The sequence below is a fragment of the Salmo salar genome, chromosome 11 (genome assembly GCF_965601325.2).
Source record: "Salmo salar chromosome 11, fSalSal1, whole genome shotgun sequence".
In the NCBI taxonomy this organism is placed as follows: Eukaryota; Metazoa; Chordata; class Actinopteri; order Salmoniformes; family Salmonidae; genus Salmo; species Salmo salar.
Window position 1 is genome coordinate 80926105 of NC_138301.1, and position 12863 is coordinate 80938967.

The window sequence follows — 12863 nt, forward strand, 5'->3', positions numbered from 1 at the left end:
CTGTGTGAGTCAGTGAGTTACTGTTGGTTTGACATGTTGTGACAGACCTGCGTGCTGCTGCTCTGCTCGCCTCGCAGGCGTTCTCTAGTCACATGATCCTCAGTGCCGTCGGCAGGCAGACATTCTGATGATGTCATGAGGGCGTCTGGGTTTACACGTGCGTGTGTCGAGGAGAGCTCTCTCGCTCTCCCGATGGCTCCCTCCCTGCCATTTACAGATGGGAAACCTTTTACCATATCTGTCTGGAGAGAGAGAGAGAGACATGTTAAACAGTCACACATACTAAAAGCCTTAGTGAGTTTGTACAGACAAGGATGTTTTTTCGTAGCTTTCACTTGGCCAGTGTGAGAGTGTCCACCTGGGTTATAAGTACCATTGGCCAACTAACTGCTCCAAGGCTTCTTTTGGCTTCATCACTGAAGTTTCCACTACTGAAGAATCAAAGGATATGTGAACATTTTTGATCTGATATTATTTGATCTAAATGTACACAAGTACAAAACAAAGTTCCTGTCCAAGCCTAGTGGGAGTGAAGAGAACCAGAGACTCTTTGCCTTATTTATTTATACAGTGATGACCAATGAGGATTTAGGGAGTAGCTTCAACCAAGGATTTTAGCTGTATTTGTTTGAATGGGCAAAATAAACCATGTTCTGTTTTTTCCACATCTCACAAATCAAATCATATCATGAAGTTTAGACGAGGATACATATTCTGGTCTGGTGGCTAATGGGCTCTTTAGTCTGGTTGCTGTTACACATTTTCTCTTCCAATCCATTTTTGTTGTTGTTGAGAATTACAGCAACCTATTTTCGCTCCTGTGCTAGTGTTCTGATCTATGCACTGCAATTTTCTTTTTCCTTTGTTTTGACTTGCTTAAATCCATGTTATTCGTCATTGTGTACATTTTGTGCTTGGCTCAAATGTGAAGATTGATGCTAACTGGCTATTTCCCATAAAGATCTAGTTTAGCATAATTTGTACTACCAAAGCAAACAGAACACATAACACATTCTCTGTTTTGAGGCCAGAAAGACAGATGGACCTGGGGCATTCCCATCCGTAATCGATACGCATCAATTAATTTGTAAAATATAGAGACCAGCATGGATCCGAGGACAACTAGACCTGTTATATATATATATATATACATACATACATATAATCAGACCTGATCCGAGTGCGGGAAGCAGCAGAAGAGTAAATTTTTAAGCTACTTTATTAACCAGAGCTGATAAAGCGCGAGGGAGAGGCGGCAGAGTGAGGTGATGCTCTAGCAGGGGCCGCTGTGTGTATAGGCTACCGTGAGTGTGAGCGAGTGACACAGGGAACCAGGAGGAGGGAGGGAGGGAGGGATGAGAGACAGCAATCAACCAAGCCGACTCACGCTATAGTAGACTAATACCTGCCATAGCTAGGTTATTTTATCATCCAATATGGTTACGTAGTAGCTACATGTCTTGACTGTAATGAAGCCCGGAGAAGCTAGTTAAGCTAGCTAGATAGCTAGGCTATTTGAGGCGGCATGTGCTTTCTCGTCCTACAGTTACAAACAAGAACTCCATTCAGAATATACAGTAGCGGCCTACCTGTTGGATCTTGGTCGTTGTAGCCTATCCTTCTTTTAATTCCGTCATTTTAATTCCATCTTCCATTGATTTATCCCCTAACTTTTTGCCCCACACAGAGGCTCTATGACTGTAGCCTAGTGCTGCTACGATGACTTATAATTGACCAACAACAAGCTACACGCGCCACTCATGAAAAGCAAAGAGCAGTAGCATAAATGATAGCATTTCTCTCTCTGTCTCTTCCCCACCCCACCCCGACCCCACACTGCAGCGTTTGGATCTGTATGGGTCCTTCTGGAACAAGTCCGTTAAAATGACACAGACCCTTAACAATCAGATCTGACCAGGACCCGTGACATTATTTCGAATTCTGGATCCGGCTTTTCGGGTACAGGTGGATCTGTAAAGACCTCTACCACAGGCCAGCTCTTGTTAAAACGAATGCACGATTTTGCTAAGTGACTGAAATGAGCACTAATTCATGATCATCAGAGTTGAGCTCTGTACTGTCTCTCCCAGCATAAGGCTCTGCAAAACCACACAATCGCCACGTCTGGTGTGTAAACACACACCAACATCTCTTAATGGTCTATAATGGTAGGTAGAGAAATGGGAATACTGTAGAGTTAGTGTAGTAGAAGGTGGTGGTGGAACAGACATGTTCTAATGCTATCCATTGCAGAAGCAGCAATTCAGCCATAACCAAATAACTTCCTCAGGATATGGAACGTTCTGAACTACATATGGTTATATTGGCGCAGAATGGAGGCCTCCTACTGGCATAGAATGGAATACATATAATGGAAAGCCAGGCACATTTCACACGGCATAAAGCAACATGGTGTTTGATTAGGATTATAACATCTGCCACGTGTGGATATAGGATATTTTACATGTTTTGTCTTAATTTACGTTGCTGCTACTGTGTTTATTATATATCCTGATGCCTAGTCACCTTACCCCTATACTTTTGTACATGTAGTGTAGATACAGTTGAAGTCGGAAGCTTCAGCCAAATACATTTAAACTCAGTTTTTCACAATTCCTGACATTTAATCCTAATAATATTCCTTGTCTTAGGTCAGTTAGGATCACCACTTTATTTTAAGAATGTGAAATGTCAGAATAATAGTTGAGAGAATTATTTATTTCAGCTATTATTTCTTTCATCACATTCCCAATGGGTCAGAAGTTTACATACACTCAATTAGAATTTGGTAGCATTGCCTTTAAATTGTTTAACTTGGGTCAAACGTTTTGGTAGCCTTCCACAAGCTTGCCACAATAAGTTGGGTGAATTTTGGCCCATTCCTCCTGACAGAGCTGGTATAACTGAGTCAGGTTTGTAGGCCTCCTTGCTCGCACACGCTTTTTCAGTTCTGCCCACAAATATTCTATGGGATTGCGGTCAGGTCTTTCTGATGGTCACTCCAATACCTTGACTGTGTAGTCTTTAAGCCATTTGCAACAACTTTGGAAGTATGCTCGGGGTCATTGTCTGTTTGGAAGACCCATTTGCGACCAAGCTTTAACTTCCTGACTGATGTCTTGAGATATTGCTTCAATATATCCACATACTTTTCCTTTCCTCATGATGGCATCTATTTTGTGAAGTGCACCAGTCCCTCCTGCAGCAAAGCACCCCCACAACATGATGCTGCCACCCCCGTGCTTCACGGTTGGGATGGTGTTCTTCGGCTTGCAAGCCTCCCCCTTTTTCCTCGAAACATAACGATGGTCATTATGGCCAAACAGTTATATTTTTGTTTCATCAGACCAGAGGACATTTCTCCATATACTACGATCTTTGTCCCCATGTGCCGTTGCAAACTGTAGTCTGGCTTTTTTATGGCGGTTTTGGAGCAGTGGCTTCTTCCTTGCTGAGCGGCCTTTCAGGTTATGTGGATATAGATACTTTTGTGCCTGTTTCCGCCAGCATTTCCACAAGGTCCCTTGCTGTTGTCCTGGGATTGATTTCCCCTTTTTGAACCAGAGTACGTTCATCTCTAGGAGACCACACGCGTATCCTTCCTGAGCTGTATGACAGCTGTGTGGTCCCATGGTGTTTATACTTGCGTACTATTGTTTATACAGATGAACGTGGTATTTGGAAGGCATTGGCATGTGCAGGCATTTGGAAATTGTTCCCAAGGATGAACCAGACTTGTGGAGGTCTACAATTGTTTTTCTGAGGTCTTGGCTGATTTCTTTTGATTTTCCCATGATGTCAAGCAAAGAGGCACTGAGTTTGAAGGTAGGCCTTGAAATACATCCACAGGTACATCTCCAATTGACTCAAATGATGTCAATTAGCCTATCAGAAGCTTCTAAAGCCATGACATAATTTTCTGGAATTTTCCAAGCTGTGTCCCTGTGCACAAGCAAGGATAATACAGAAATGGTTTGTTGAGATCGGTGTGGAAGAACTTGACTGAGCTGTACAGAGCCCTGACCTCAACCCCATCGAACACCTTTGGGATGAATTGGAACCCCGACTGCGAGCCAGGCCTAATCGCCCAACATCAGTGCCCGACCTCACTAATGCTCCCGCAGCAATGTTCCAACATCTAGTGGAAAGCCTTCCCAGAAAGGTGGAGGCTGTTATAGCGGCAAAGGTGGGACCAACTCCATATTAATGCCCATAGTTTTGGAATGAGATGTTCGGCGAGCAGGTGTCCACATACTTTTGGTCACGTAATGTACCTCTGTCACTCCAGTATCACTGCACATTGTAAATCTGATATTGGAACTGACTAAATGCTTTTCACTGTACTTGTGCACGTGACATTAAAACTTAACTTAAAAACTATGTTTAGCGGGCAACCGTTGCACATGAGATTTAGAAGCATTGAGGGAGTTGTTGACATTTGAGGTGTTGCTACATTTGGCTGATCTCTCGTCAGTGATCCGTGCATTGATGGCAGGGGCGCAACTTCCACTGCATTTTTGTCCCCCCACAGTTTTATCATTGGAATGTGATACAAAATGAGGCAACGGTGCACTTTAGGACCATGCGGATGCCTCTGGGTAGTCGGGTATGAAGTCCCCACCCACTTCTAAAGCCAAAGTTCTGTCCCCTGAATTGATCGTGCGGCGCTATAGGCTAACTGGTGGAAATGTCAATTGCATAATGTGTGTGCTACTTTTTCCACTAGGGCCTATTGACTACTGTATGTGTAAGGTACAGTACATGTTGTCTTTTGTTTGTTAGCAAAACTGTCCCAATGAATTTCCACTCATTAGAGAATATAGGCTAGTTGTGAACTAACGTGAGACGTACAGAGATAGTTTGCGTGAAGAGTCATTACAACAATTTAGCTTGAGGTCACTACCTCTCCACCTGGCTAGCTGTCTGTGTGAGTGAAACCAGTGTTCCCAGTAGAAATACACACGTTTGCACGTATGCTTGTGCACGTACACACTCCGTGCAGTCTTAATTTGTCAACTTCTCGCATGGTTATACTCTTGCCTACTTTTGTCTAACTAAGGCCAATGTTTGTTTGCTGACTGTAGCAGAGAAGCATAGCAGCGATTTCCATGGTCTGGTCTATCACTGGCAAAACAATATTCTACTGCATTTGGCATGCAAGACATTACAGAATCCATTCTTTCCGCGGCGTAAAAGTAGCATGTTGTACTGTATCAGTTGCTAATCATCGGCACAACTTGAATAGGCCTATTGATTCTATTTGGGTAAATGGGTACATTTATTAAAGTGATCTCTCTCTCTCTCTCAGCTCTTTCAGCTTTCTCTCTCTCTCTCTCTCTCTCAGTTCTTGGGAAGCTCTGAGCTCTTTCAATTAGGCATTGTGGACATCTCTAGTCTCGCTCCACAGAGGCATCGATTGATATGCACGTGCCAACCCCTCCACAGGTTATCTTTCACTGGGGCGGAGGGCAGTCTTAACAGGCCACTTACTGCCAGGCCAAGAGTAATGACTGGCCTTGAATTTCACAAAGTGTGGTTAGAGTTTTAATCACTACACCAGAGCCTTGGTCAATAAGTCTCCAAATGGGGCATTTGAAGTCAAGAGCCATGTGGCACTCCTGTCTCCTAGTATCACTGAGTCAGTAGTGTTCCACCACAGCACAGTTGTTTTCAGACTCATAACCATCACAGCTTTTCCCTTGTATAGAATGTGTGTGACTGTTCCTTGTATAGAATGTGTGTGGCTGTTCCTTGTATAGAATGTGTGTGGCTGTTCCTTGTATAGAATGTGTGTGACTGTTCCTTGTATAGAATGTGTGTGACTGTTCCTTGTATAGAATGTGTGTGACTGTTCCTTGTATAGAATGTGTGTGGCTGTTCCTTGTATAGAATGTGTGTGGCTGTTCCTTGTATAGAATGTGTGTGGCTGTTCCTTGTATAGAATGTGTGTGGCTGTTCCTTGTATAGAATGTGTGTGGCTGTTCCTTGTATAGAATGTGTGTGACTGTTCCTTGTATAGAATGTGTGTGACTGTTCCTTGTATAGAATGTGTGTGACTGTTCCTTGCGAGTCACTATGGGGCATTGTACTGGTGGGGCGGAAAAAGCAAGAACGCCCAGACCTGTTTCCTGTGATTGTTTTTATTTAGCTTTTGTGTTCATTTTCTTTTTCTATACTGCTGCATTCCAGTAGCACATAATATTAGCCCTTCCTGTTGCTGTAAACATTTTGTTTTGAGTTTTATTTTGTCTCTCCGACTCTCTCTCTCTCTCTCTCTCTCTCTCTCTCTCTCTCTCTCTCTCTCTCTCTCTGTCAGTACAAAAAATACAATCTTAATTTCTCTATTTTTCTGCCTCTGCCTGTCACTCTCTGTAGGTCTCTTGGTATCTAGTCATTATGGTGACTAAGGTCTGGGACAGTCACGGTCTTTACAGTAGGTAGCAGAGACAGTGGACATAGTTTGCAGCTGTTAGCCTAGGATATGTAAAGCATGGTGTGTGAGTCATGTGCTAAAGTCATACTATTGATTATAGCCACAGAGCTGAGGCCTGGGCTGCAGGTTCGTTTGGAATGAGCCTTGCATGACCCTTGACCTCTCGGAGGGGATAGGTAGGAGGGGGCAAACAATATGGTGGAATTAAATGAACCCATGTGTTAATTGAGCACAGCGGGGTGTGATGATGATGTATGACACCGATACAAAGCGCTGACTGTGGCCCTGTTCAGGACGCAACCAGGAAGTGGCTGTGTGGCAGTCAAGGGTTATTTCAGTTGATGAGGTGAATCACAGCTGGTGCACAGATGGACGAATGAGGGTATTTCATATCTATGCTGTGCTAGGGTTGATGGTTTAACCAAAGAATTGGTTTCTGTCATACATTCTCCATAAACTGCTTACAGGGTAAGGAAACCAATTTGTAATATTTTGTAATTTGGGTTTACTTTCCCTTTAACATTGGGGGGTCCTTAAAAAAAATATGCAGCATCACCTAATGCAGGTCAACCTGGTAATATCAGAATGTAGGATGGGACATACAGTTCTTCAGAAAGTATTCACACCCCTTTTTTCACATTTTGTTGTGTTACAGCCTGAATGTAAAATAGATTAAAATGTTTTTTTTTGTGTGTTTTTTTTACGCTGGCCTACACACAATGCACGTGGTTTGCAGAGTTCACAACCTGCTACACTTGTGAGAACAAGTTTTAGTTTATTTCATACCATCATTTATGAGATTTGTCAATTTCTTTTCATTGTCTTTTGTTTTGGAGTGCTCTATGTGAGCAATGAGGGTGTGTCTGGTTTCTCTGACCTGATAATGATGAGGGAGTGCTCGCGCCTGAGCATTTACAGAATTACCTGGCCTGCTGCACGAAAATGTAGGAAAGTGTTGTTTTTTGTGTTATTTAAAAAAAATGTACATCCTTTCCGAGTTATATATTAAAACTATAGCTCCTCACAGTAAGCTATTTTGAAAAATCTTTACAGCAATCTCCCCCTCGATAATCACCATTCCTTGGTGTGAAAGAGCATAGAAGTTATTGGCCTAGTGCTGCATAGGCTATGAGTTCCAGCCCTCATTTCTTTAGCCGTCAATGGATTACTCTGTATCAATGTGTCCTTATGGCAGAGGCTGGTGATCTCGCATTGGTTGACTTTTAACTTTGAGATTTTTATCATTTTAATTTTGATTTTTATGATTAAACACTTGCCATTGATTTTTGAGAAACAAAAAGTTATTTAAATTAAACTGTTCCACGAAAATGCACGTATGAAAATTGGAACTGTCACGCAGAACGGATGGAAATTGTAGAATAAACTGTTCCTCGGCTGTCATTGAAAATAAGAATTTGTTCTTAACTGACTTGCCTAGTTAAATAAAGTAAAAAAATATATATAAATAACTCAACTCACGAGCCGCCTATGATGTCATCATAAAATAATCGTTTCCATGGTCGGATTTTGCCTATAGGCTACTTTCAAGCAAGGTAAGACATGCCTCATAATATGAAATAAAATGTTTTATGTTTTCCAAATGCATGCTGCCTCCAGCTCACATTGTAAGGTGGTGGGTGACGTGCTGATAGCCTGTTGCCTGCACCTCAATGATGAATGGGAGGCGTGCCAAGGTAATTCATAAATTTATCGTGCAGCAAAAACTGTTTTTAACATGATTGCAGTTAGAAATGTTGCGCAATAAATGGGCTTATAAAAGCCCATGTTTTACTCCAGCAGCAACCAGCTGAGAAAAAATAGGCTCTGTCTGTGTGATAGTTGTGAACTAAATTATGCAAATTACCCTATAGACCAATAAGCATGACGGTCAAATGGATTTCCATTAATGACTAAAAAGCATTATTTCGCAATGGGATTATTTGAACATCAAAAGTTGTATTTATCGGCCAAAAGCCTGAAATTGCCAGCTAACCGAAAACCTGCCCGAGACACAGCTCCATACTACTTGTCAGACATAAAGAACTGATACTGTACAGTGCCTTCAGAAAGTATTCCTAGCCCTTGACCTATTCGACATTTTGTGTTACAGCCTGAATTCAGAATGGATTACCTTTTTCCCCCACCAATTTACACACAATACCCCATAATGACAAAGTGAAAACATGTTTTTAGAAATGTTAGCACTTTTTTTCTTAAATTGAAATATCTAATTTACATAAGTATTCACACTCCTGAGTCAATACATATTGGAATGACCTTTGGCAGTGACTATAGGTGTAGGTCTTTCTAGGTAACTCTTTTAAGCGCTTTGCACACCTGGATTGTACAATATTTGCACTTGAATTTTAAATTCTTGAAGCACTGTCAAGTTGGTTGTCGATCATTGCTAGATAGCCATTTTCAAGTCTTGCCATATATTTTGAAGTCAACTGTAACTAGGCCACTCGGGAACATTCACTGAACTCTTGGTCAGCAACTCCAGTGTATATTTGGCCTTGCGTTTTAGGTCATTGTCCTGCTGAAAGGTGAATTAGTCTCCCAGTGTCTGGTGGAAAGTAGTCTGAACCAGGTTTTCCTCTAGGATTTTGCCTGTGCTTAGCTCTAATCCATTTCTGCTTTATCCTGAAACAATCCCCATTCCTTAACGATTACATGCATACCAAGTGGTGTAAAAAGTACCCAATTGTCATACTTGAGTAAAAGTAAAGATGCCTTACTATGAAATGAAAGTCACCCAGTAAAATACTACTTGAGTAAAAGTATTTGGTTTGAAATACACTTAAGTATCAAAAGTAAAAGTATAAATCATTTCAAATGTCTTTTATTAAGCAATCCAGATGTCACAATTGTTCATGTTTTTATTTATTTAAGCCAGAGACTTGTTTGGTTAGCAATGTTTCTGTAGCGCTCATGTGATTACAGAGTTTGCAAAACAAATTGCCATTGAATAGATGCAAATAATCATGATGTCATTTTGCCAGGTAGGCATAAGCTACTTTGTAGTTAACATGGACCTCAAATCTTGAGTGGACAAGTGACAGTGACTGCATGGAATTCAAATGGACAGGTAAGAGAAGGGGGGGGGGGGGGAAATAGAACGTCTCAGTTTAGGAGAAATTAGTAGTCCTGTGCCATCACCGCGACGACCAGATGCTCTCGGACGATGAGAGAACACATAAATGATGAGAGATCAGCTGGAGTAGCATTGTTCTCATGGGGTTATCCATGTCTCCATCAGAAAGTCTAAGGACTTTAAGGTGACAAAGGCTGAGATGAACTCATCATTGTTGACCACCGATTGGCAGTTCCAAAGGCTGCAGGAGACTAGGAAGTCCACATGCGTTGTGTGCGCTGGGATGAGCTTGCTAATTTCTGCCCTCTGTTGGACAGACCTAGGCTCTGCAACAGAATAGCCCTTTGCTGCAGGAGGAAGTTGCCTCTAAGACCTGATCTTAGGTCAGTTTTGTGTTTGACCTCCATAATGTGTAGGGGTAAAATTATGGCACTGTAAGGTATTCCTCGAACGACCATTGAACTTTCCTAAACAGTAGCCTACTACTCAGAGGAAAGCATGAGGTCCGGAAAACGGTGTTTATACTTTTGGCACTGTGAAGTTTGTTGTTTATTTCGGCTCATTTTGGGAATATACTAAACAAAAATATAAACAATTTCAACGATTTTACTGAGTTACAGCTCATAAAAGGAAATCAGTCAGTTGAAATAAATTCAATAGGCCATAAACTATGGATTTCACATGACTGGGCATGGGATGCAGCCATGGGTGGGCCTTGGAGGCCATAGGCCCACCCACTGGGGAGCCAGGCCCAGCCAATCAGAATTCATTTTTTCTTCACACAAAAGGGCTTTTTTTCAGACAGAAATACTCCTCAGCACCAGCACAACCATCCCCCACCCCCAGATGATCCCGCAGGTGAAGAAGCCAGATGTGGAGGTCCTGGGCTGGCGTAGTTACACGTGTCTGCGATTGTGAGGCCGGTAGGACGTACTGCCAAATTCTCTAAAACGACGATGGAGGCAGCTTATGGTAGAGAAATTGACATTAAATTATCTGGCCACAGTTCTGGTGGACATTGCTGTGGCGTTGTGTGACAAAACTGCACATTTTTAAAGTGGCCTTTTATTGTTCCCAGCACAAGGTGTAATGATCATGCTGGTTTTTTTTGTGTGTGTTTTTTGTTGTTGTATTTTACCCCCCTTTTCTCCCCAATTTCGTGATATCCAATTACGATCATGTCTCATCGCTGCAACTCCCCAACAGGCTCGGGAGAGGCGAAGGTCGAGTCATGCGTCCCCAGAAACATGACCCGCCAAACCATGCTCCTTAACATCCTCCCGCTTAACCCGGAAGCCAGCTGCACCAATTTGTCAGAGGCGAAGTCAGCCTGAAGGCGCCCGACCCACCACAAGGAGTTGCTAGAGCGCATTGAGCCAAGTAAAGCTCCCTCCAGTCAAACCTTCCCCTATCCCGGATGACGCTGGGCCAATTGTGTGCCGCCCTTTGGGACTCCCGGTCATGGCCAGTTGTGACACAGCCTCGGATCGAGCCCAGGTCTGTAATGACGCCTCATGCACTGCGATGCGGTGCCTTAGACCAATACTGCGCCACTCGGGAGGACCCCATGATCATGCTGTTTAATCAGCTTCTTGATATGCCACACCTGTCATGTAGATAGATTATCTTGGAAAAGGAGAAATGCTCATTAACAGGGATGTAAACAAATTTGTGCAAAACATTTGAGAGAAATAAGCTTTTAATGCGTATGAAACATTTCTGGGATTTTTTTTCATTTCAGTTCGTGAAACATGGGACCAACACTTTACATGTTGCGTTTAATATTTTTGTTCAGTGTATTTATAATGCTGACCTACCCAGTGCTCTTTCTCTCGGTCCATTTTGGTGTTTGAGGTACATTAGCAGTGTTACTGTGTCAGCCCTATTGTCTCCTCTGCTGTGAATAGACTTAATGATTCAGCTGTGTTGTGAAAGAGCTGGCCTTATTCCACTACTTAATGCTTAAAACAAAGACCGAGATAAAAACTGTTCAGAAGTATTGTGTTTATTTTAAAACTGTATTTCCAGAGCAAGTTAACCATAAATAATACATTGGCAACTTTTAAAACCATGGCTCACCTAGCTTAACCGACATTTTGGGACACCTATTTGAAACGGCAGGTGACCTAATTGCCATGGTTAAAATCAGCTGTGTCAATTAGCCACATCCATTAGAGCTCAGCCAATTGAAATAAAGAAACAATTAAACATACAAACACTTTGCTGCAGAGGTTTGAGATGGTGGATAAGTTATCTTAGAACTGTTGAAGGTTTGTAAGTGACTGAATGAATAAATAGGCTACATAGACAAAACACAACTTGCTCATCAATAAATAATGGGAAGAAATACCTTCGGCGTGTATATGATCAAACCAGAATGTCTTTAGGTGGGGAGCCACTTCCCCACGTGTATGAAATGTCTAGCAAAGGACCTCTGCATCACTGTGCTCTGAATGTGTTGAATAGATACCTCGTCACTTTAGCGCTACTATTTAGACCTACTGTTCAAAACAGTTTCAACTTTTATATTCATATATATATATGTATATATATATATATATTTAGCCATTGATTCTTGAAGAAAAAAAAAACCTAAATGTCTCACAAGCTTATTTCAACTGCCTATAAGAAGTCTGTCCATAGTAAAGCGCTGCTCTGCCTTTTTAACAGGCTCTAGTTTTGTCGCACCTGGACTACTGTTCAGTCATGTGGGTTAGGTGCCACAAAGAGGGACCTCAAAAATGACAATTGGCTCAGAACAGGGCTGCCTGTAGATCTCTCATGGCTCAAAGTGGAGGAGAGATTGACTTCACCACTACTTGTTTTTGTAAGATGTGTTGACATGCTGAATGTACCGAGGTGTATGTTTAAACTACTAGCACACAGCTCAGACAGCCATACATACCCCACAAGACATCCCACCAGAGGTCTCTTCACAGTCCCCAAGTCCAGAACAGACTATGTGAGGCGCACAGTACTACATAGAGCCATGGCTACATGGAACTATATTCCACATCAGGTAACTGATGCAGCAGTAGAATCTGATTTTAAAAAACTGGATAAAAATACAGCTTATGGAACAGTGGGGAATGTGAAGAGACACGCACACACATACACATAAGACACGCACTCTACACACACGTACACATAGATTTTGTATTGTAGATATATGATTAGTAGAGTATTGGCCATAGGGAATATTTGAAATTGTATATAAGTGCCTTAATGTTGCTGGACCCCAGGAACTGTAGTTCCCTGTAGTTGTTACAATTCTCCAGCCCCATCCACTCAGCTATTTACCAAAACAGAGGTGGGGTGGTCAATTTCTTATTGTTT

At 42.1% G+C, this 12863-nt stretch overlaps 1 protein-coding gene across 8 annotated transcripts in view; it reads left to right on the plus strand.

Moving 5' to 3' along the window:
- Positions 1-12863, plus strand: part of fcho2 (FCH and mu domain containing endocytic adaptor 2) — a 102129-nt gene that overhangs the window by 7867 nt on the left and 81399 nt on the right. For 2 of the 8 annotated variants that reach the window (XM_082958080.1, XM_082958082.1), the window contains exon 1: positions 9581-11024. The exons of 1 other annotated variant lie outside the window; for it this stretch is intronic. In XM_082958080.1, coding sequence (XP_082814206.1) covers positions 10989-11024 — 36 coding nt within the window. In that variant the 5' untranslated portion in view covers positions 9581-10988. Of the gene's footprint in view, positions 1-9577; positions 11025-12863 lie in introns of those variants that run through there. 5 more of the 8 variants (XM_082958081.1, XM_082958083.1, XM_082958085.1 and 2 more) reach the window with 5 other exon arrangements.